Genomic DNA, 25,839 nt, shown 5'->3' on the forward strand with positions numbered 1-25,839 from the left:
CCTCCCCCAAGTCCCTCCTCCCTACCTTTTATCTTAGCCTGCTGGACACACTTTCCTCATTCCTGAAGAAGGGCTTATGCTCGAAACGTCGATTCTCCTGTTCCTTGGATGCTGCCTGACCTGCTACGCTTTTCCAGCAACACATTTTCAGCACAGTATAAAATGAAGCAGATGGCAGATAAAAGCTCTCAGAATTGGACATTTTCCCAAGAGGATGATGTGTTAGTAGTGCTACCACTGATAGGAGATCCCTTCAAAGCCAGCTTTAGTGGTCTCTACCAAATTGTGAAAAAGGCAAGTCAGGAGAACTCTCTCAGAAAGATGCCAGATAGAAAAAAAAAGGTATTGATGTGTCATGTGAACATGTTGAAACTATATTATACTAGAGCGAAGGAACTGGAGAAACAGGTGTTAGTTACTACCCCTCAGAGTGAGGAATCAAATCCAGATTATGTGGATTTTGATGTGCCTCATAATAGATTTAAAAAATGAAGAAGCCCTTGAGGAGTGGGGTAGGTTCGTAAACTGTCGCAGGAACATAGAATGCAGTTGAAAGTTTTGTTACTGCAGTATAAGGACAAATGTAAGAATCAGATGGGGAGGACTAATGTTATTGTACATGAAGTAGAAATATGGAACACTGTTCCCATAAAACAACACCCCTATCGGCTAAATCCTTTCAAAGCCAGACAGGTTCAGATGGAGGTGGAGGCCATGCTCAACGAGGACATTATCGACCTTAGCCAGAGCGAGTGGAGCTCGCCGATCCTTTTAGTTCCCAAACCGGACAGGACTCAACAATTCTGCTTGGATTATTGAAAGGTCAATGCAGTTACGAAATCTGACTCAAACAATTCCTTGATTGGAGGACTGTGTGGAGAAAGTCGGACAAGCCAGTTACATCACCAAGTTGGACTTAATGCGTGGTTACTGGCAGGTACCTTTACCAGAGATGGCAAAAGAAATTTCTGCATTTGTAATCCCAAATGGGCTATATCACTTTAAAGTGATGCTATTTGGAATGAAGAATACACCCAGCACATTCCAAAGACTCATGACCAGAGTTGTAGCTGGGTAAACAAACTGTGTAGACTATTTGGATGACCTAGTGATCTTTAGTAAGTCCTGGAAAGATCACATTTGGCAGAGCTCTTTGAACAACTACGAGAAGCAAAACTGGTGATAAACTTAAATATAACAGGATTCGCAAAAGCAGGGGTGACATTCTTGGGACATAACATTGGTCATGGAAGGTTGACGTTATGGAACGCAAAGACAAAGACCATCGAAGAATTTCCACGACCAACACCGAAGAAAGAGGCGCTTCAATTCTTAGGACTCAGCGGATTCTACCAGAAGTTTGTTCTAAACTTCAGCAGTGTAGTGGCACTGTTAACTAATTTACTGAAGAACAACACAATGTTTCGGTGGACAGAACCGTGTCAGGAGGCATTCGACATTTGAAAACCACCAAATCAGTTTTAGCTACTCCAAACTTTTCAAAACCTTTTAAAGTCGCCTTCAATGCTCGTGACATAGGTGTTGGAGCTGTACTCCTACAGGAAGGTGAGGATGGGATTGAATTGCCAGTTGGTTACTTTTTGAAGAAGATCCACATCCACCAAAGGCAATACTCCACAATCGAAAAAGAACTATTGAAGTTTGGTATTGGCCTTACAACATTTTAATGTGTATGTCATGAACAATGTGTCCAAGACGGTTGTGTACACGGATCACAATTCTCTTACATCTTAGAATGCTTCAAAGACAATAGGAGACCATTTTATTCAAGTATTAAAAATCATACATGTTGCAGGTCATAAGAATGTAATCACAGATGCGTTATCGCAGATTTAAATGATAAAGTTTAGATGAGATTTGTATTTATTTAATGTTTTGAAGTTAAGGCGAACTTAGATTAAAGTTATCGGTATGTTAGGGTCATGTGTTTAAAGAGTGTACTGTTCCTTGGAGAGAGTTAAAAGCTAGCAGAACTACCTGATAGCACTAAGTATTCTGAACAAGACATAATGTAACCTTTTGGTCCAGTAGCTAGGGTAGCTGGTTGCCTGGAAACAAAACAGATTTGAATTAGGCCAATCAGTTTAAATTATACCCCGAAAAATACCAAACTCTAATAAGGTTTTGAAGTTAGCATATTGACAATCTTAAAAGCCAATGACGCAATCCGATGCTTAGGGGGTATAAGACCGGGAAAACTTGAACAGTTGATTGGAGAACTGCTAAGCCACCAGCGTGTACAGACTGCCCAAAAAATAGCTCCCTTAAAAAGGTACCTTTAGCGATGAGTAACCTGTGAAACAGAAATCCCCAAGAAGAAGAAATCTGGCTGGTTTTGAACATTTGAATTTTGATAAATCTTAATCGGGGGTTTTATCGGACTAGTATTGTAGAAGGAAAAGTAAAAGATAGGTTAGAGGAAGGAGTTGTAAATAGTTGTTAGTTAATTATTCTGTTATGCTTTAAGAAATAAGGTTGTTGATTTTTACTTTAAACAGTTTGTGGCCTCTCGAATTTTCACAAATTGTTGCACAGTATAAATCTTTTCTGCGTTGCTGGTTTAAATTAAGCAGGAAGGTTTACCCCATGGATACTGGATAGGGTGGATTAGTTTTCTGCAAAGTCAAAAACACAGAGGGTAGATCTGATCAATGTAAGCAGTTTTCTTTTATTTTTACTCACGAGACGTGGGTCTCTCTGACTCAGCCAGCATTTATTGCTCGTTGGGCAATTAAGAGTCAACCACATTACTGTGGGTCTGGAATAACAAATAGGTCAGGCTGGGTGAGGATTTTGTTCCCTAAAAGACATTAGTGAACCAGATAATCGACAATAGTCATCATTAGACCCTTAATTCCATATACTTTATTGAATTCAAATCCTTCTATCTACCATGGCAGGTTTTGAACACAGGTCCCCGGAATGTCGGCTGAGTTTCTGGATCAGTAGTCTAGCAATAATCCCACTAGACCATTGCCTCTTACAATTAGGAGGCATAAATAGATTAGACCATTAGAGCCATTCTCCCCATGACTGACATATCTAAGACCAGAGAGCACAAGTTCAAAGTGAGGAGTAAGTGGTTTACAGGGGACCAGAGGGAAAAAAAAACACAGGACGGTAGAAATACAGAATGTGCTGTCTGAGAGGATGGTGGAGCAGGTGCTCTTACAACATTTCAGCAGCCCCTGGACAAGCACTTCAAATGCCAGGTCATAGTTAGCAATGGACTAAGTACAGGTAAAAGGGATTATCATAGTTTAGTGCTTCTTGGTCAGCATAGACATGGCAGGTCTATTTCTATGCTGTATGACTCCCTCTACCACTGAACCCCCCCCAATTCACATCCCAGGGGATACCACTGACCAGAAACTGAACTGGACTATCCATATAAATAGCTATTCATACAGGTGGTTACATGAGCAGCTGAGGGGCTAGGAATACTACAGAGAATAACTCACCTGCCCAACATCTACAAGGGTCAAATCAGGGCTTTTAGGGAATACTCTCCAGTTGCCTGGATGGATGCAACTCCAGTGACACCGCCTAGGAAAAAGCAGCCCAACTTGATTGGCGCCACATCAGAAATATCTGCTCCCTCCATCACTGAGTACTATGTATACAAGATTCACTGCAGAAATTCACCAATTCGCTTCTTAGACACCAACCTTCCAAACCCGCAGCCACTTCCATAGAAAAGAATAACGGTAGCAGATGCATGGCAATATCACCACTTGCAAGTCCCCTTTCAAGCCACTTACCATCTTGACTTGAAAATATGTTGCCAATCCTTCACTGTTACTGGATCAATGTACAGGAATTCCCCCCTCAAAGGCATTATGGTTCTACCTACAGCAGTTCAAGGCAGCCGCTAAGCACCATCTTCTCAAGAGCAACAAAGGATTTGTTATAAATGCTGGTTCAGTCAGTGACATCCAGGTTTGAGTGAATAAATGAAAGCTTATGAGAAGCCTGAACAAGCAAAGCTGATGTAATCATTTGTTAAAAGGGTCCAATCAATAAGCCTCTCTCTGGGGAGAAATGTTAAAGATCAACTTATCAAACTAGCTGACACATTTGTGATACCCATCAGTGATCAAACTGCTCATTTGCTGGACATTGGACATTCTCAGACTGTGTGGAAAGATATAAGGGGAGTCTTGGACAGGTCAATGTAAACTTATGGTTGAGAGTATGGTATGGCTTTTTTTGAAGAGTATTTTGCTATAATAATATCATTGAGTTTATCCCATTGTTACAACTGGAGTTAATGATATCCAGACTATGGATAGTGGGGAATAAAAGCACACAGTTGGGTAGGTATTTTAAAACAAGACAGAATATGTAGAATAGTAAGAAATGATTTTGATCAGACAATGCAAAATCCACATGGATGGGAGAACTCTATAGGCTTCTAACAAGAGCTATACATTAAGACAAAGAAAATTACCAGGGGAACCTCATCCCTCCAACCGCAACAAGATAGATCACCACCCCCACTCCAGTCCTCATCTTCCACCACACTAATCTCCAGATACAACGCATTATTCTCTGACATTTCCACCACCTAAAATCAGACCTCACCACCAGAGATATATTTCCCTCCCCACACCTATCAGCATTCCACAGAGACCATTCCCCCCCACGACTCCACATTAGGGCTACGTCCCCCACCAATCCACCCTCCAATCCTTGCAGGACCCAAAGGATCCTTCCACATTCGGTAGAGATTTTCCTGCTTATCAAAACACCTCATCAGTGTCCGTTGCTCTCAACATGATCTGCTCTACATTGGGGAGACAGGATGCCAACAAACGGAATGTTTCAGGGAACATCTCTGGGACACACGCACCAAACAATCGCACTGCTCTGTGGCTGCCACTTCAACTCTCCCTCCCACTCTGCCAAGGATATGCAAGTACTGGGCCTCTTCCACTGTCAAATCCAAGCCACCTGACCCCTGGAGGAAGAATGCCTCATCTTCCACCTTGCGACCTTCCAACCACACGGCATCAATATCGACTTCACCAGTTTCCTCATCTCCCACTCCCATCTCACCCCAGATGCAACCCTTCAACTCGGCACTACCCTCTTGAACTGTCCTAGTTGTCCATCTTCCTTCCCACCTATCAGCTCCACCCTCCCCTCCAATCTATCACCATCACCCCACACCTCCATCTACCCATCGCCTTCCCAGCTATCTTACCTCCACCCCGACTCTCCTATTTATCTCTCAAATCTTTCCTCCCCACCCACCCTACTATATTCCTGATGAAGGGCTTATACCCAAAACGTCAATTCTGCTGCTTCTCTGCTGCTGCCTGACCTGCTGCGCTTTTCCAGCACCACAATAATGTGTTCCACCCTAGGATAAGAAACAAAGTAGCTACAGATGTAATGGATGCATTGATAATAATCTTCCAAGAATCCATAGATCTGGAAAACTAACATGTAAAATGTACTAACGTAAAAATGTAAGCCTTATACAAAAAGGGAGTCAAAAAAGAGAAACAACTAACCACAAGCCAGTTAGCTTACCATCCATCATTGGGAAATTAATAGCCATTTATAAAAGATAATAATAGCAGAGCATTCAGAAATATAATTATTCAATAGTTTCTTGAATTGAAAGCCATGCCTGAAACTTCATGGAATTCTTTGAAGAGGTAACAAATAGGATAAAGGTGAATCAGTAGATGTAACATATTTGTATTTAGAAAAGGCATAAGACAAGATACCACATATGAGACTATTTTAAGAGTCCATGATGTTGGAAGTAGCATATCAGCACTGATAAGAGGATTGGCTGACTCTTAGAAGACAGAGTTCAAAGAGGGATCGTTTTCAAGAGGGCAACCTGTAATTAGTGAAGAGTCACAAGGATCAATGCTTCAGCCACAATTATTTATCATATACATTAATAACCTGGAATAGTGAAGTGAGTGTACTACTGTCAAGTGTGCATATGGCAAAAATTGGTGGGAAGACAAGTGGCGAGGATGACAGATTATACAGGGGACACAGAATGGGCAAAAATTTGGCTTATGGAATATAATGTAGTTAAATGTGAAGTTATACACTTTAGCAGGAAAAATAGAGAAGTGGAATATTATTAAATTGGAAAAAGGCTGCAAGAAGCTGTAGCACAAAGGGATTTGGAAGTCCTTGTCCATGAATCACAAAATGAAAGCACACAAGTTCAGCAGATAACAGGACGCTTAAATAGTATGTTGTTATTTCAAAGAGCATGAAGTATGAAAATAGAGAAGTCTTGCTAAAAGTATGCAAGGCACTAGTCAGACCAGACCTAAAACACCATAAATGGTTTCAGTCCCATTATTGAAGAAAAGTGTTTTGACACTGGAGGCGGTCCACTGAAGGTTTACTAGGTTGACCCCAGATATGGAGATATTGTCTTCTGAAGTGAGATTGGGAGGAAGTTGGGCCAGTTCTCATTTGATTTAGAAGAATGAGAAATTACCATATTGAAACATAAAAGGTGCTTAGGGGGCTTGATAGGATAGGTGCAAAGAGGTTAAACCATTTGAGAGGATCTAGGACCAGAATCGCAGCATAAAGGATTGCATATTTAAAACCGAGATGAGGAGGAAATTGGAGAATGAGGAGGGCAATGAATCTGTTGAATTCTTTCCTGCAGAGAAAAGTAGAAGATGAGTCATTAAGAATATGCAAGGCTTAGACACAGATTTTTAATCAGTGAGGGAATCAAGCGTTATGGGGAGAAGGCAGGAAAATGGCATTGAGGATTATCAGATCAGCCTAGATCTCACTGTATGGCAGGACAGAGTAGATGGACCAAATGGCCTACTTCTGTGTTTGTTTAATGGGAAGGCAAACGTGATTTAAACACACACTAATCCAGTATTTTAATAACTGTACACTCGTCTGTTAAAACAATGTCTTCAAATTTTCCATATACTGCCTCCCCAAAGCACAATCAACTTTAACATCTGAAAGTTTGCTTTCTTACAGATTAGATGCCCCCAACAGGGCTGTTTTTGCCCTTTGTTCCTACCTGCTGTGAATATGGCCTGATTGGAAGTTGACTTCTCAATTGTTTTAGCTATTAATCCACCTCAAAACAAGAGCATATTTAAAATTTTAGTAAATCCATTAAAATATTGATCATATTACGGTTTCAAAATAAGATTTATTACAAGCTGGCATTTCATTTTATAAATTACATGATAGAAAGCTTCCACCATTAAATCATGTTCATGCACAATTTTAAACCAAAATAAATTACTCCAAAATATATATTTCCATTAAAGGCAACCTAACTGTGCACAGCGTTATATGCATTAGATTTATTTTTATGTAACAAAATGTGTTGTATATCAGAATAAATTAAGACAGCTTAATAAGAAACCTTTTCCACCCACAATTTACATAGAATCTTTATCATAATATACATACAATATATCATTATAACATATCTCCACATAATCTCCATTGTTCCTTTAGAACATTTTTTTTAAAAAGCTGGTTTTTTTCACCTTGCTGAATTGAAAGTAGCAACTTCTGCAACTGGTTGCATATTCTAGTCCACAGTTCTAAAAGTAGATCAACTATTATGATTACCGTAGTAATTAAACTAGCATCAAAACCACAGTAAAGTACAATATTTCAAGTATCTTTAGTTTTTAAAATCCATTCTGTGAATTTGAGAGACAATTAGTAATATGAAGCACTATGTTATTTTGAAGTTGATGGTTAAAAAACATGAAGTATGGCTCAGGAAACAAAGGTGACCTAATATGAAATCATGAACTAGATTACAGAGCATAGATGCTGGTGAAGAGGATTCTATCTCCGGCAATGTAATTAATTTAGGCTTATTATAGATGAACATTTGTAAGGAACTCAATTATTTTAGCATACTGTTACTCACCAATAATTGAAAAGGATTTTAGATAAAGACAAAATATGTCAGGCATGAGGAATGTTTCCAATAAAATTACAAGGCTCATATTAGGACAAATGCCTGCATTTTCTTTTAAAATGTTGCATGTTTTTTTGGAAATCAAGACATTTTCCATGTTAACAGGAGAATGAATCCAAAGAAAGGTTTTCATTTTTGTCCACCAAGTGTCAGACAAAACCAGCAACTGAAACAGATATCCTTTAACTATGCATATAAGTATCATTGCAGTATCCATAGAACAAGCATGATGGTTTTGTTTTGAAGAACTGGACATTTTTATCCTCCTTCGATTTTCTACGTTCAATTTTAGCACAAAAGTATTTCAAACCAGAAAATCTATCTTGTCTCGATGATCCTTCCTTCAACTCAAATGTGGGTAAGTTTATCAAGAAGACCCAGTTATATCCCACAATGTGTCAGGCTTTTACAAAATCAACATTTGAAAATATACTAGATAGTATAAGGATTTAGCACCTTTTCCAAGACAAAATGGTGTATATGTTTACTTGTTAACACAAGATAATGGTGCAGAGCAAAACAATTTCTTACGGAATACATTCATTCAGCAACAATTATACCATGAGATCTAACTGGCTAAATATTGATTTTATGCTACAGAAAAGTGATCATAGACCAGAGACTAAAATCAAGAGAATCCTGCACTTAGGATGGTCTGAAAACACTTGAGGAAATAAAGATTTTCAACAATCATCTTGGATTCTAGCCCTTCAAGCCCATTTTCCAAGAGTTAAATCATTAAGTTATTTGCATAACTTGATGGCAAGCCTTTGGTAAGTGCTACTGCATGACATTAAATATAAACATGCACATTTAACTACTCAGACAATAGGACTGAGTTTCCCCAATTTATCTAATAGTCTATCAACCAATCTTGTTTGTCCTTAATACTCAGTTGTGAACAATACTTCAGCTGAGTACTAATATTGGTGAAGTTGCAATGTGGTGGCAGTTCCTTCATTAGAATTTGATTAAACACAAATCAGCTGCAAGGTGGTTTCTATCAAGGTGAGTATCTATTACTGCCAAAATCTAAAGCAACTGCTGAAAAATTCCTCACATTTGCAACTGTATTCAAGAAAATCCAATTTTTTTAAAAAAACTATTCTTACTTTTACATGAAAATTTCCTAGTTGTTCCAATTAAATATAAAAACAAAATCTTACAATTGCAATGGAAGTCACTCATCTCCATTCAAAGCTTGCAATTTTCTACTATTATTTACTATAGGCAGCTTAGTTTCATGAACATTTTAAACTCCCTAATAACTCCATCAAGTCACTACATGCAAAAGGAGAACATTGTGATTTCAAAGTGCGTGAGGTAAAAGGACATCAACATGAAATGTTATATCTCTCCCTACCAATGCTGCCTAACCTGAGTATTTCTGGAACTTTGTGTACTACATATACAAACCAAAGCATAGGTTGTCAGAGGTACTTAAGTCTGGCTCAATCAATCCTCAATAGGAATATAGAACATGGAGGTCAAGTGTAGCAAACCATTGCCAGCTCAGACAACTCAAAACACATCACCAATCACACTTGGAATATTCTTGGCATCTTTGTAACCATGCCTTACTGGACAAAGTTTAGCCAGACAGCCATCAGAATCCATGCAAAGATACATCAGGACATTTTGTTCCTAAATTGATCAACCAATTTCAGGAACGATGCTTCATTTTTTAAAAAAAAAGTGGAGTGGTGTAGCAAAATTCACGCACAAATAGCTGGCCCATTAATTAGGGCAACAAATCACTTGTCATAATTTGAATGCAGTTGTCCTTTAAATGTTTATCATAAAATTTCTTGTGCCATTCTGGTTAAACAAAAATAAGCTTTGGATTGCCACCAATCACCATTTGGGTGAATGATTTCCCTTCAGTGCTGTAACCACTTTGGACCTATTTACTCTAGCCTGAGCAACAGAAACTAAAATTAAGGTCAAGTTAAATTAAAGACAAAATAAATGCATCAGTTGTTTTTAAAAAAGTTCAACATCCATTTCTTTAGTTATAAAATTTGCGTAGGATCTCTCAGCAGATAAAGTCTTAAATAAGTTTGAAGTAGATGTCACTTAACTTTACAGTGTTTCGTGGTCTTTTTCTAAAATCAATTATTTTAAAGCGCAATACAGAAACTCAAGAAGACGCTCACCCATATTAGATATTTTGTATAAAAATAATCTGTTTACTCAGATTAGGTTAGTCTATCTAAACTAGCTTAATTCAACAAACAATGTACAAGTCTTCTTTTACATCAGAGCAAAGCTGGTATCCGCATGTAAATTTCTGCTTCCAAATCCAGAGGTTTATATGTTTTTTACCTGGTGGTAACAAAAACACCACACTTCCTGCTACGAGAATATGCCAAATGCTATGTGTATAGTAGTAGTTCTCCTTTGTTTCCAGAAATCCATACACAGCAATAGCAATTAATGCTGCACCTATTCCTGGTAACAAGAAAAACACCCAGCGTTTCCATGTTGGAGGATAACAATGGCGTCGCTTCACGCCACGAAACACCTGAAAGAATAAAACAAAATTATTGATTTGCTGGTAACTATCTAACTGTAAAATTAAATCTCGCTTTGTCGAGTAAAATTTGTCATCAGGAATTCCTGATGAAGGGCTTTTGCCGAAACGTCGACTCTCCTGCTTCTCAGATGCTGCCTGATCTGCTGTGCTTTTCCAGCACCACACGCTCGACTCTAATCTCCAACATCTACAGTCCTCACTTTCGCACAATAAAATTTGTACCTAGATTCATTTCTAAATAAAATCTAGCAAAGAAGGAAGAACTGATATCATTAAACAAAGAACTCCTGGAAATCTAAAACAAAAACAAACTGTGGCAGAAACTCAGCAGGTCTGTCAGCATCTGTGGAGAGAAAGCAAAGTTAACATCTCCAAATATGCTGCCTAACCTGCTGAGTTTCTCCAATAGTTTCTGTTTTTGTGACAGAACTGATATTACCTGCAAGCAAATGGTAAATGTCATTCTTAGAATCCCTAAGGGTAGTGGGAAATTAAAACTATCACCTGCACCTATTCAATATTATAAGGTAAATATGCAAAAATATGAAATGCCTTTTGAATAACTGAAATAACTTGCTTTCCGTGTAAAAATATTCCAAGGTGTTTTGAACAACAAGAATAAACAGATGTCAATACAAAAGAGGAAAGATTTTTTAAAAAGCCAAAAGAGATAGGTTTTTCGTGTTTTAAGGGACAGTACAAAACGGGATACATGTTGCAGTATGTTGTAGAAGCTGAGGTTTGTGGATATTGGAAACTGAGCAAAAGCAATTAAGTAGTTGTATTTGTAGATGAAAAAGAAATTGAAGATTGCAGCACTTGATTCGGCTAAGTAGTTGCACAAAGTTCTGCACCATTTGAGTCTCCTCACATACTGAAGCAGTCCATGTTCAAATTCAACAAGACTTGGACAACATCTAGACTTGGGTTGAAAAGTGATAAGTAATATTTGCACCACTCAAACACCAGGCAATGACCATGTATGACCACAATCTAACCACTACCCCTTGATATTCAAGGCAAATTCGGCACTGAAACCCACTCTCAATAACCAGGGGGTTACCACTGATCATAATCTCAAATGGACAATCCACATAAATACCATGACCACAAGAGCAGGTCAAAGGCTAGAAAAATGAAAATAACTATGCGCCTGATGTCTACCATCTAACAAGGCAGAATTTTTTTTTTAAATTCATTTGCGGGACTTGGGCATCATTGGCTGGCCAGCGTTGATAGCCCATCCCTATTTGCCCTTAAAGTGGTGTTGAGCTGCCTTCTTGAATCACCACAGTCCACTTGCGGTGGGTTGACCCACAATGCTAGTAAGGAGGGAATTCCAGGATTTTAACCCAACAACTGTGAAGGAACGGTGTTATATTTCTAAGTCAGGATGTTCAGTGGCTTGGAAGGGAACTTGCAGGTGATGGTGTTCCCAAGTATCTATTGCCATTGTCCTACTAGATGGAAGTAGTCGTGGGTTTGGAAGGTGCTGTCTAAGGATCTTTGGTGAATTTCTGGATTGTGATGGATACTCCTCACTTGGCAACTTCAACAACACTCGAGAAGTTTGACACTATCCAGGAAAAAACAGTCTGCTTGAATGGCACCATATTCACAAGCATCTATTCCCTCTATCACTGATATTCAGTAGCAGCAGTGTGGAGTATCAAGATGGACAGTAGAGATTCACCAAAGGTGAAGTTTGGACACCATCTTCCAAACCCAAGGCAACTTCCAACTATATAGGAATACTACCACCTCCAAGCCACTCACCATCCTGGCTTAGAATTATATCACAAACCTTCAGCATCAATGGGTTAAAATCCTGGAATTTCCACCAGAATGGCATAGTGGGTCTACCTCCTATATATGGATTGCAGGGGTTCAAGGCAGCAGCTCACCACTACCTTGTTTAAGGCATCTACAAACAGCCAATAAATGCTGGCCTAGCCAGCAACAACAAAGTCCCACAAGTTAATTTTTCTTCTTATAAAATATGTAACATGTAAAAGTAACAGCTGGTTACAGACAGGATAAGAGGGCAGAAGGAATAGGAATTCAAAAGTAAAAATTTTCTGCCTGAGACAGCAAATCAGGAAGCGAACTGGTATTAGTGAGGAAAGCAGATTTTCATGTGGGCTCCCAAAAGCATGGTTTCAATCTTGCCAATTTCAGGAGAGAAAATAATTATGGCTCATTTTGATCAGATGCTAGACAAGTAGCCTGATGGCAAAGAGACAAAGCAGAGCTCAAAAAAGGTAGCAAGATGCAAGACAAGGCAAGAGACTAACCAATGTCAAAGTGATTCCATGAGTTTTCAAACATTTCTTCACCACAAATTTTGGCATGTCCTCATGAAAATCATCTCTTATTCCATTGTTTCCATTACAGAACATTTGCACCCTCAAAAGCCAGAATTTGAATATATCCAACTGAAGAGCTGACTTGATCAGTCGGAGTATCTGAATCACTGAGAAATTTCCCTATTGCTCTGGACACAAAGTAGTGATCCTGAATGGAGTTGTAATTACCAAGATGACAACAGCAGCAAGATAGCAAGGTCAAGATGGTGGCGATGGAGAAGGGCAATTTATGGCATAAGAGCAGTTTAGGAAGAACAAGATGCCACTATTTGAAGAAGAGAAATTCAAAATGATGTGAAATGGAGATTATAACTAGAAAATAAATAATCAGCAATCCAAGATAGAAAGGCAGGAATCATATCTGGCATAGAAACCTGTAGAGGGATGATAGACAAGGATTTTAAAATGTAGATACAAGAGAAATAAAGGAAAGTGATTTTTTTTTTTTAAGGAAGTGCAGGTAAGATGGGAGAAGCTCCCAAGATGTGAGTTGGAAATGAAGACAGCACCATCACAATAGCAGTTTGGATGGAGTTGGTGGAAACTACAGGTTGGCAGAGGGTTTTTAGAAAAGGGTAAAGTGTCACCATTTATGAAGCAGGTTGTTAGGACATCAATATGACAATCGAGAATATGATCACAGGAAAGGGTCAGGGAATAGCCTGGTTTGCAAGTCATAAGATGTTTTGGAAGAAAATTACTGCAGGGTCTTGCTTATTCATTCACTGACACGAGTCCACATGTAGTAGTTTATATTCGGGTTTGTGCATGATACAAGTTAAAACAGCCACTTATTATGTACTTTTATACTCACCCATGCAGTTATCATGATGCACAGGGCAACAAGGCATGGGCCCAATAAGTTCCAAAGACCGCGGCGGTCCAGTTGCATTGACATGGCAATCAATAAGGAACCAAGAATAAAAAGTACCTTTAATAATAAAAAGTACAGTGTAAATGTATCACATTTAACAATGAAATATTTAAGACTAATTTTAAGGTATCATTGCTGACCTAAATAATTGAATTACACTTTTGAAGAATTTCCAGGATCAAAGTTTCATTTCTTTGAAGTTTGCTGCAGTTACTCCCTCAAGTGGTATTTAATTACTTCAGTAAGAGAACAAAATAGCTTAATTTTACAGCACTATCATACACTTGCTCATACAAGCCATCCAGGCACGTGAAAATAACATCCCCTTGGGATCGGAGGTGAACGGTCATGCTTTTTGCTTCTTCAATCTCTCTGAAAACAAACTAAGCATGTATTTGGTGAGATGTGACCAACTTCAAGTCAGTAGTTATGATCAATCTGATGAATTTTAACCCACACTACTCATCATTGCACAATTATACAGAAAACAAATACATTCCCCTTCACCAATCATTAAACTGTGGACTGCTATACTAGAATTAACTAAAGAAAAAGGCTTCAAGCTAATTCTTTGGCTCAACAAAACAATTCAGTCTTGTTGAACAAGCCTGTCAGCTTTCAAAGCTTCTGTTTGAAAAGTTTGACATCTGTCTAATTCCTCAATTTGTTCATGACCAGAAAAGAGAGTACTCTTGTGGTGCAGTGGCAGTACTCCTACCAGAGTCAGAAGGCCTTGATTTGAGTCGCACTTGTTTTAGGGGTGCAGCATAACATCCCATGGCAGGTGGATTTAAAAAAAAACAGAAAGGAAGTGCTTCCAGCAGCTTTGATTAGAAGCTGGAACTAGTCATGTTCTAATAAATTGGTATGAGTAGTTCATTACTTAAAAATAAGCAGCTGCTTATTTGTCATTGTCCATGGGAAAACAATACTATTTCATTAGTATTATTAATTCGCACACTCTTCAAGACTATTTTGAAAAAAAAAACTGAACAGCTAAGCTTTAATACATTTAAAATATCAAAAATGGTCAAAAAAATCCAAAAACTACCCCTATGAAAAGTCATTAATACTTACATATTTAAGGAGGGATCTTAACCTCGCCATACACAGAATTGTAACCCACACAGATACAACCGAACCAAGGAAATCACAGTATTGCAGTGTGTCATATTCCATAATGCACATGACAGCAATTCCAGGTTGATCACATGCATGATAAAACTGTAAGGAATAATTTTTAAAATTGTCATTCTTTGGTGGTTCAAAATTTGTCACTCTAATAATACACTTTAAACAGCAGTTTCTTCACACCATTTTATTATTTATTTCTTTATAAACACAGAACAGATACAGTAGCCTAATTGACATGGTCCTAGACCAGAACTCCAGAGTCTCAAGTTAAAATTCCACCATGAGAAGTGTATGAAATAGAATTAATTAAACCTGGTTATCCGTAGGCTACTAACTGAAGTAACCATGAAAGAAGGTGGATTTTTACAGAATTCAAACATTCATTTGTCTCATCTGTGAACAAAATAAGATACTTTTATCCAAAACTCTCACTACACGATTGATTTATCACCTGACATATCAAAATGATAGACAGGAAAAGCCCCCACAAGTCCAACTCACTAATACCATTGAGTTGTCATGCTCAGTGTATCACAATATAGACACTCTCATGCCAACTCTAGTTTGACATAGTGCTGGACTTCCCACCCATTCCTTGTTTAAACCTGTTAAAATCTGTATCTTTGGCAGCTCTGTAAAAGGTTACCAAACTGAAATATTGACTATTTTTCCCTGCACATGTACTGCCTGGCCTGTATATTTTCAGCACTTTCAGTTCAAGTATAATATTTCCAGCATCCATAGTATTTTGCCATTTTATTAATTACACCCTCCGCACACATTGAAACTTCCCCAAAAAGGCACCTGAAAAGTCCATTTTCTATGCCAGTATTACTTTCAAACCTCTTAACTTATGTGATATGGGTGAACTATGATGTGACATGAGCCTCCCCTTTCATCAGCTAATCTTCACTGGGTTGTAGTGAACTCTTCTTTTTCTGAACTAAGCAACATGTCTACTTTGTTAAACTAATATAAAGAGTAATACTGGCATCGAAAATGGACTTTTCAGGTGCCTTTTTGGGGAAGTTTCAATGTGTGCGGAGGGTGTAATTAATAAAATGGCAAAATACTATGGATGCTGGAAATATTATACTTGAACTGCAAGTGCTGAAAACATACAGGCCAGGCAGCACACAATATGGTGATATGGGTGAACTGTGATATTAGATCATCCATCATCCTATGACATATTCAACAGCAAAAATTGAGCTCCAAATCAGAAAAAACAGTCCTTATTTAATAATGTAATCCCCTAATAAAATTACATAATTATTGTGATGACAAGAACAGGTTAGGTGTTCCACAGCAAGGAATCCCCAAAACTTTACCAGCTACAAGCTATAAGGCTACATTGATTGAATGCAGCACCAGCAAACATCAAGTAGTTCAACATTATCCAGGATATAACTGTCTACTTTACTAGCACTACATCCTTTACCATAATCATTTATTCCCCTCATTTACATATGCAAAGATCTTTATGTGCACCATTAGAAGACAACTGTAGCAACTCATTAAGAATTATAGAATCCCTAGTGTGGAAGCAGGCCATTTGACCCATCAAGTCCACACCTTCCCTCTAAAGAGCCACTCAAACCCACCTCCCGTATCCTACCCCTTAAACCCCAACCTTTCCCATAGCTAATCCACCTAGTCTGCATATCCCTAGATACTACAGGCAATTTTAGCATGGCCAATGCACCTAGCCTGCACATCTTTGGAGAATGGGAGGAAACCAGAGCAACCAGAGGAAACCCATGGAGACACAGGAAAAATTGCAAACTCCACACAGGCCAGAGGCTGGAACGATAGTACTGTGAGGCAGCAATGCTAAACAATGAGCCACCGTGCCACCCCACAAAGAATTTGTCACAGCACTTTCTAAACCAGTAGCCTCTGTCAATTTGAAGGACAAGGACAGCAAGGCCAAGGGAACATCAACTCAAGTTCTCTCACATCATACATTGTTGACTTGGATTGACTTAGAAATTATCATTCCGTTATCCTCATGAAGTTAAAGCTCTGGATATTAAAATGGAGGTAGGTGTGCTTACACAACCCTGACTGTAACAATTCAAGGTGGTGGTTTCATATAGTCTCAAGTGCAATTAGGGAGGAGCAATATACACTGGCCTTGCTAGCAACTCTCATTCTGTTAACAAATTTAAAAGTTGGGGTAGCACATTGATGGACACTACTTTCCAAAGGCAAACGTCAAATGCTGGTAACAGAAGTAATATCTTCCTGCTGGAGGACTGACCCCCCTATAATGTAATCACAATAAAGGCAACATTTAAACAAATTATATTGAACACATCTATCAATTGGAAATTAAGATTAATTAAGAGTGAGGAACTTAAATGCTTCAGTTTACCGTTGAAAAAAACATGGTGAAGAAATACACGGAAGCTTCTACAAAATAATAGCGATGAACAGCAACCACAATCGGTGGGATGAACATGAGATTACTCAAACTTAACAAGAGTGTTGCCAGCAATTGCCGGCTATATGACTGAGCATTGGTATCATCTGTACAGCTCCATCCATTCCAGCCTAAGGAATTTATAAATGAGAAAAATATTATTATTCTGCACAAAAGGAAGAATAAAGCATGGGCAATGCATGAACAAAAGCAGTATAGCAAGTAGTACAGTATAGACGAATACAAAATACAGCTTCATATAAAGTTTCATAATTATAACATACATGCATACTAAAATCATTTAAAGATTTTGCAAATATCATTCACTGCTGCAGATGTAAGTCTACCATCAATAGCTACACATACCATCTGTCTTTGCTAATCAGTTACAATCATAGTGCATTGCTATGCTGCTGGCACAGGACGCATCAAGAGAGATTCGCAATACATAATAGCCAGAAGAATAGATAGGCAGCCTGTTCTACAGAGCAATTTATAGATGACTTGAGGATGTCATGCACCTGAGCAATTCTGGCAAATTGGTGTATTGCTGTAGCTTCCTCTTGCTGTACTAAAAGCACTTTACTCACCTTCACAATGCCAGCAGACTCAACAAATTTAAACAAAAACGCATAACAGAATATGTTTCAAAATTCAAGTTAAAAATTAAATTTCATTAATAGGATTAAGTTTAGCACACTCCCAAAGATAATTACCAAATTACATTTATCAAAGGAGGATTGATCACATATTTAGTAGTAATTTTCACTAATTTTCAGGAGGGATTGCATAGCAATTTTGTATTGGTAGAAATGGTGGCTTGTCCAGTTACATTCACTTGTTAAATTAACAAAGTTTTAGAAAATGGAGAATGAAGAGAGGGAATCCATAAGTCAAGAGTAACATTTTACTGGAATGAGGCAGTTTTGACCAGGTATCTTGGACAGGGAGTTACTTGGTCAGTGATCTGTCAAAACAAAGTACAAATCCTTAGACACCAAGTTACAAAATAATCATAAACTAGAATTTTAATGCACAAGCCAAAAGTGGATTGCACAGAAAGTTTGAAAAAAGCATTTTCTAATGGACAATATAATATCAGTTTTAAAGGCTAAAGAAAGGAGAATTTTGATTTTCAGTGAAAGGCCATGAAATTACTAAACCAAAATTGCTGCAGTTTTTAGCTTCAGTATTAGTGACCCACTCTCTTCTTCTACAGGAGTTAAACTTACCGGCTTTGCAAACACATGCAGCATAAAGATATCCATGAGTTTGAAGAAGTCTGCACTCTCCATATACACCACAATCCCCAACACAGGGATTCAAAATAGCTGATACAGTTACCAGAGCAGAAACCTTGCCACAGGTTTGATTGCTAAAAGATAATAAAATGTGATTATATATTCAGGTACAGCAGTGGATACAAAAATTACTTTTTTTCTTTCCTTGATTCATGAAAAAAAATTTCAGTAAGAGTAATCATGAAGATCAGTATGATTTGTGTTACTTTATTAATCAAGTTTATAAAACTGTTAAACTTAAAACAATAGCAGTGGTTTCCTGGTTTGGAAATGTTCAGTTTTTTCTGAATCATCAGTTTTAGCTGAATTTGTCTTACTATTAACTGCATCTTACTGTTCTGTGTTTGTGGGCCTATCAAATGTAGTTCACACACTGCAGTATTTTATAGTGTTCAGTTGCATTTCAAGCAATGCATTGTGATGTCAACAGTGCAAGTTCGATTCCCATAATCACCATGAAGGTCCCCCCTTCTCAGCCTTGTCCTTGACTGAGGCATGGTTAGCCTCAAGCTATACTCACCACTAAATGTCTCTCTAAAATGAGAGAGCAGCCCCATGGCCCTCTGGGACTATGCTGATTACACCTTTATAGCTGCATGCTAACTTTATGTTTCAAGGCACACAGATCCATCTGTACCATTGAGTGTGGAGTCTCTTTGCATTCAAATAATAGTTTTTCTGGTCTCAGATTTTAGATTTAGATTTATTTAATATTGTCACTTTTACCTAGGTACAGTGACAAGTAGATAATGTTGCCATGTTCTGAGCCATCTTGGATTGCAGAATAAATTACTGAATAAATTATATAAATGGTAAAATACAGAATAAGTTAAATTGATACTACTAAAATTGAAACAGTTTCAAAAGTTCATCTTTCCCACTCTACTCATCCAGTCATCGCCTCTGTCCAACAACATTCCTGGGGTCTTGGCAACGCGCTCCTTTTCTGCCATCACCAGCACCACGGATTCCAAACTGCAGATGGTCATTGAGTCCTGCACCTTCCCCGACACTGAACATCAACTGACAGATCCTGGTTCCGAGTCAACCAGCGGGGTTGAGCTTGTCTTGTGACGTGCCACCAGACATGTGGGGGGGGATACACAGGGCCCCTGTCTTCCCCAGGAAGTCAGGACAATCAAAAATTACCAAGCTGAAAAGGTAACGATGAAGCCATGTGCATGTAGCAGAACCTGCCACATGAGCTGTTCTTCCCACAAAAGCAGAAGTATGCACTTTTTGCACATCATAGTCCATCCACCAAACACCTTCCAACTGACCAAATTTATATATGAATCCCTGTGCAGACTTTTTACGGCCACTTGACAACTTACTAAACTACCCACCTTTCTTACCAAATAACTCTGTTTTTCAATCTTTTCCAGAAGAAATCTGTCTATTCCACACTTAAAATACTTCATAATTTGTCACTCGTACGCCTTGACTCAATGGTCGGACTCATGCCAAAGTTAGATGGTGTGTGTTCAAGCCTGAACCCAAAAGGTACAAAATTTACATTGACATTTCAATGAAATACTGCAGACGACTGCACTGATGAAGGCACAGATTTTGGGATAAATCTTTAAATTGTGTTTGTTCTCTGAAATGAACATAAAAGACAATATATCCCATGGATCTCTATCATTATGACACAAAAGTAGTTATTTGGTCAATCATGTCAGAGCTATTCCTCTGCTCTATCCCTAGTCTTGCAAATTTACTTCCTTCAACTGCCTTTTGAAATCAATTGCCTCTGTTTCTATCCCCCTCCATCTCTGGTGGCACGTCAGAAGATGAGCTAGGACCCCATTGGTCGACTCAGAGCCAGGATCCATCAGTTGATGGGCAGTGCCGGAGGTGGTGGCAGAAAGGGAGACAGGTTTCAGGTCATTAGCACTATTTGAAAAATACAGGGAAAAATCTTGGTCAGCCTTCATTTATCAATAAATGCCACTGAAACCAGATTATCTGGTAAATTTATTTCATTGATAGTTGTAGCTCTACCATTTTGTGAAAACAACTGTCATTTTTGCCTTCATTACAACAGAATTTGCATTTCAAAAGTTATTAAAAAAGCATTCTCATACATCATCACATCTTCACATCTTCAGACAACCTGGAGAATAACAAAATCTGCTTCCTCTTACTTTCTGGGTGGCAGGAATTTTATATTATTCTAGACAAATCTATTCAATTTACCTCTATTTGACTGAACAAATTTGGGCAAACATACACATCATTTATTTAAATCAATTAAAAACTACTGATTTTAAATTTATTACCTTATCATCAACAATTATCTCACCTTTTATGACTGGAGCAAAGGATTTGCAAAGTGAGATACCAATGATCAGTTTCTGGGTAAGGAACTTGAAGAGATCTTGATAATACTGAAGAATTCATTTTAAGCAAGTATCCCCAAGATAAAGCTTTGAAATGAAAAGCATATACCATGAAGTATAAAACTAAAATATGAAAAACATGTCTTTAATATACAAGTTTGAATATAAAATGTATGGCAGCCAGTGAATTTTGTCTTTGGAAATTATTCATTTCGTTTCAAAACAGAAGCAAATATTCTTCCACATAGTCACAGGCATACAGTCATACAACACGGAAACAGACCCTTCAGTCCAACCAGAGCATGGCGAACTTAATCGCAAACTAAACCAGTCCCACCTGCCTGCTCCTGGCCTACATCCCTTCAACCTTTCCTATTCACTTACTCATCCAAATGTCTTTTAAACATAGTTATTGTACCCATATCCACGACTTCCTTAGGAAGTTCATTCCACACATGAACCACCCTTTGTAAAAAAACTGCCTCTCTTTTTAAATCTGTTTTCTCTCACTTAAAAATGTGTCCCCTAGTCTTGAAATCCCCCATCCTAGGGAGAAGGCAAATACCAATTAACTCTATCTATACTTCTTATAATGATATGGGAATCCTAAAGATCTAAGTTTCAGAACAGCTCAGAGCACTTTCATAATAAATAACAAGTAATGTGTTTTAAATCAATTTTATATCATTTTATAAAAAGGTCAAAAGTCTTCAGGTGATCAATGCTCAGGTTAGGCTCCATTTTTAAACAAGAATAATCATAGAAAGTAAATTGAACTAACCAATGTAAACTGCACACAAATATAGCATGCAAAATGAGTCAGATATGGATTTTATATTTATGGGGATTTTTTTAAAAAGTCTATCCGGGCAAAAAGCTATTAATTTGAATTTTCCTACATACTTGGTAGCTTTCCATATAGAAAAAGTGAATTAAAACTTTATTCCTAGCTTACTGAAATATGTATTTAGCCCAAGATCCTTCTAGCCTGAAAAAAAAAGACTTCAGAACCTGGATCCTTGACAACCAGACATCATACACATTGAAAAAGAAATATATGCATATTCTATAAGTCCATTAGTCTCATTTCTAGGACTTAAACAGAAATGCCAGGGAAGGTTCTCCCCTGAATTTAGTGTCTATGACACATTCCACCTGTAGGATGCAAAAACTGAGCTAAAACAGGTCCATGGCAATTACTTCAATGATAAACTCTGGTTACAACAAACATAAGTTGTTGGAACACTGAAATAAAAACAAAGTACTGCAAATACTCTGCAGATCAGGAAGCACCTGTGAAGAAATAGCGTTAATCTTTTAGGCCAAAAACTTTGCATCAGAACAAGAAAGAAATTAGAAACATCATAAATTTTAAGCAAATACACAGGCAAGGAAGTGAGGAGGTGAGAACAGGAGAAATGTATAATGACACAAGGCAAAAGGGCACCTTCCCAAGACAAGTAAAGAAGCAAAAAAGCTTTGACTGACAACAGCACAATTGTCAATAACATCAATTGCCCAAAAAAGAAGGGGTAGGGTGGCTATGATCCAAAATAGTGAAATTCAATGTTGCATCTGGAAGACTATAAACTGGTCCCTGTCTCCTCTGAGTAAAGTATGCAACTGGATTCACACTGGGCATTGCCTATGTGGCCATCAGCTCAACAACTGGAAATGCAACTGGTGTCATGAACTTCAGACCATAGAACAAATCATATTAATCTGCCCTCCATTAGAAAACACCCAATTTTTCCACTTGGCACATAGGTCGCCAAATGGATACAAAAACTGGAGAACAAATGCAATGGGCAAAGAAACCTGGAGAACTGAGAACAGTTCTTACAAAGATTTGGGTGGACGGCACTGCAATCAAGACACTGAAGTCGAACCAAGAATGGATTATTAGCTGTGCCCACTAGTAAAAAGTAGTAGTAGTGTTAATCTTCAAGCTTCTGAAGAAGAGTGTAGAAGTCCAAAGACAGAGGTCAGAATGGCAGTGGGTGGAGAAATACAATGAAAAGCACTCATCCAAGCTATATTTGATCTCGCCAGTGTGATACACTACACTAAGCAGCAACTACAGTTTTCTAACTTGGAAGTAGTACTGATAAATGACTATTTGACATGGAAACAGCATTTATGATTTTGGGAAGAGAAGAGATATAAGAGCAAGAGTCGCATCTCCTGCACTTGTATAGGAAGGGAAGAAAGTGTAAAGCATGAGTGATCATTGAACTGCAAAGGGAATATTCTTTCCATAATGCTCCTTTGAAAAGAAAAATGTGCTTCAAATGATCGAAATGACAAAGGCTGGTGGATTAAAGGCATGTAGAATAGGACTGGAAGTGATCAAATAACTGCAGTAAATGGGATGGACAGGGTTTGGGATATGGTAGACAAATTTGAAGAATTGGTAAGAAAGATGGCATTGTGACAACAAATGCAATGGATCTATACCTGGTGAATGGAGCACATTTCTTGCACGAGTGGGTGAAAGGAATTGTAGTCAAGGGACTGAGGGTGGAAACTAGAAGAAAAAATTGATACAATTTCACAGTTCAGGCAACAACAGAAAGCACCACCAATAGAGCAGCCAGAGTTCTGGAACAAAGCAGAGGGAGGCTTGAGGCAAGACACAAGAGTGGAATGCCCAAGGTCCCACAGACCCCACAACAAAACAAAAGGTACACAGTTTGGCTGTTGGCAGTGTCTAGTGTATGTCTGGACATTGACAGAATCAGGGGCATTGAAAGAGTGAAAGGTTTTCTATAGCTGAAGTCAGGTAAATTTTTACTTTTGATCAAAAACTCCATATGCCAGAATGCAAAAGATGAAAATGCATCCTATAATGTTCAGTTGCTCAACTTGCGTTAAAAAAAATAAAATTTTAAAACATGTCACAAGCTAAGATAAACAAAGTAAGGAAACGCAAAAAAACAAAGCAAATGCTTTTCAGACTCAAGTTTTGCACAAGCAGCATTGAAGCAACTGAAAGCAATATAAACTTGACAAGAGATTTATATAATTTTCAGAACTTCATTCATTTCGAAGTTAGATTTTCAATCAAGGAAAAGTTCAAAACAAAAACATCAAAGTACATTAGATAATTTTTAGAATTTCATTGCATTTGTGAACTAAATGTGTACCTTCTCCGCAGCTTAGGGAATTGACATCTAGGGACATCACAGGAGACCCAGCACTTAAACAGGCAAACACGGTTGCATTTTCATTGGACAATGAAGTCTAAAAGATTGGAAACAATTTTCTTACTCATCCCTCAATAATAAACCATTTACTTCTACAAAAAACAAAATATGAACACAGGGTATAGCTGGAAATATGTCCTAGTATTTTCAGATACTAAATATCAGAATAAGACTGATCTCAATACAATGGGTATGCACCACTGTGTGAAAAAAGACTGTTAATAAAGAATGTCATTTACATATAAAAAAATGAAAAGGCTGACAAGGGAAACTTAAAAGTTACTTCAAAGTTTAGTAACAAAATAGGATCAGATGACATAAATAGGGACAAGCAGAAAGTAAATCCAGAACAGATGGAAACGTCTTTATACCAAACTTGTGATCACCTCCTGGAGTAACAAGTCAATAAAGTCAACATCGTTGAGATTATTCGAACTACAATAAAATCTTGTTAAAAAGCTTGTTAGTTGCTGAATAAACTTCAATAAGTCATCAATTTATGATTTAGTGAGTTGAATATCAAAAATAACAATATTTCACATTTTTTGTTACAGTATGAAAAAACAAAACAAAATGCTGGAAATCTAAAAGAGGGAGATTCTGAGGGAGGGTTAGAATCCAAAATTTCAACATCTCCACAGGTGCTGCCAGACCTGATAAGTAATCCATTTTTAAAATTCTTTTTCAAATCCCAGTACTCAGATGCAGACATTGTGACCAATAATTCAAATATGAATTTTTAATCCAAACTTTTGTATTTTACTGAGATTATGTCACATTTTTGAAGGGAAATGTTTCATCAATGAAATGGCCCAAACGGAAGCTTTAAGCACTAATCAATTTAAAGTATGGAAATGGTGCAAAGGACCCTAGGCAGATTCCGAAACATCAGTAAACATTGTTTAAAGGGAACGTAAGGGTAAAAGTCTTAAACAAATATTTAAATTATTCAAAGTCTGCTTAATTGTAAAGCAACAGTTTACTGGAACAAGTGGGCCAAGTGGTTGAAAACGTAAGGTAAGATTATTATATAAAGGACATCAGACTCCTGAGCAAACAGGACAAGGAACTGTGCATCTCCATAACCAGAGTGAAGAATTGTGAAATGAATACTACAAGGACTGTGAAAGAAGTGTAAATTCAAGTCAATGAATTTAATATGAAATGAACAATAAAATAACAGGAAGGAAAGCAATATTGAAAAGCAAAGTAATAGTTTTTTAAAATTTTGAAATTTCTAACAAGTGAACTCAGAACAAATAAGACACCAGACTAGTAATAGCTAATTTTAATGCCAAAGGAGTGGCTAACATCATGAATACTTAGCACATATTTATACAGAACAAAGAACATAGAACAGTACAGCACGGTACAGGCCCTTTGGACCTCGATATTGTGCCGACCTCTTATCCGACTCTAAGATCAAACTAACTCATGTACCCTACATTGTACTATATTCCATGCCTATCCAAGAGCCACTTAAATGTCCCTAATGTCTCTGACTCAAGGTTACTTAGACTGCATTTAAAAATACTTAACTCTTTAGCTTGGAATGACCATGCAAATACAGCAACTTAATGTATTTCAATGATGAAGCTACTAACCTAATAGTGCTGCAGGACTACCTAGGCAGCATTAGTTTCAGTACTATATTGGCAGGAAGCTGTAGCT

General features: G+C 37.7%; 1 protein-coding gene across 5 annotated transcripts in view; it reads right to left on the bottom strand.

Annotated features, from left to right (window-relative positions):
• Positions 1-25,839, bottom strand: part of pgap6 (post-glycosylphosphatidylinositol attachment to proteins 6) — a 58,597-nt gene that overhangs the window by 14,140 nt on the left and 18,618 nt on the right. For 2 of the 5 annotated variants that reach the window (XM_043711566.1, XM_043711564.1), the window contains exons 7-13: positions 24,109-24,205; positions 20,926-21,049; positions 18,552-18,694; positions 17,272-17,450; positions 14,838-14,984; positions 13,701-13,817; positions 10,310-10,508 (exon numbers count right to left, since the gene is read on the bottom strand). In XM_043711566.1, coding sequence (XP_043567501.1) covers positions 10,310-10,508; positions 13,701-13,817; positions 14,838-14,984; positions 17,272-17,450; positions 18,552-18,694; positions 20,926-21,049; positions 24,109-24,205 — 1,006 coding nt within the window. Of the gene's footprint in view, positions 1-1,887; positions 2,070-3,487; positions 3,568-7,057; positions 7,118-10,309; positions 10,509-13,700; positions 13,818-14,837; positions 14,985-17,271; positions 17,451-18,551; positions 18,695-20,925; positions 21,050-24,108; positions 24,206-25,839 lie in introns of those variants that run through there. The other 3 variants (XM_043711565.1, XM_043711563.1, XM_043711562.1) reach the window with 3 other exon arrangements.

The sequence above is a fragment of the Chiloscyllium plagiosum genome, chromosome 21 (assembly GCF_004010195.1).
Source record: "Chiloscyllium plagiosum isolate BGI_BamShark_2017 chromosome 21, ASM401019v2, whole genome shotgun sequence".
Lineage (NCBI taxonomy): Eukaryota > Metazoa > Chordata > Chondrichthyes > Orectolobiformes > Hemiscylliidae > Chiloscyllium > Chiloscyllium plagiosum.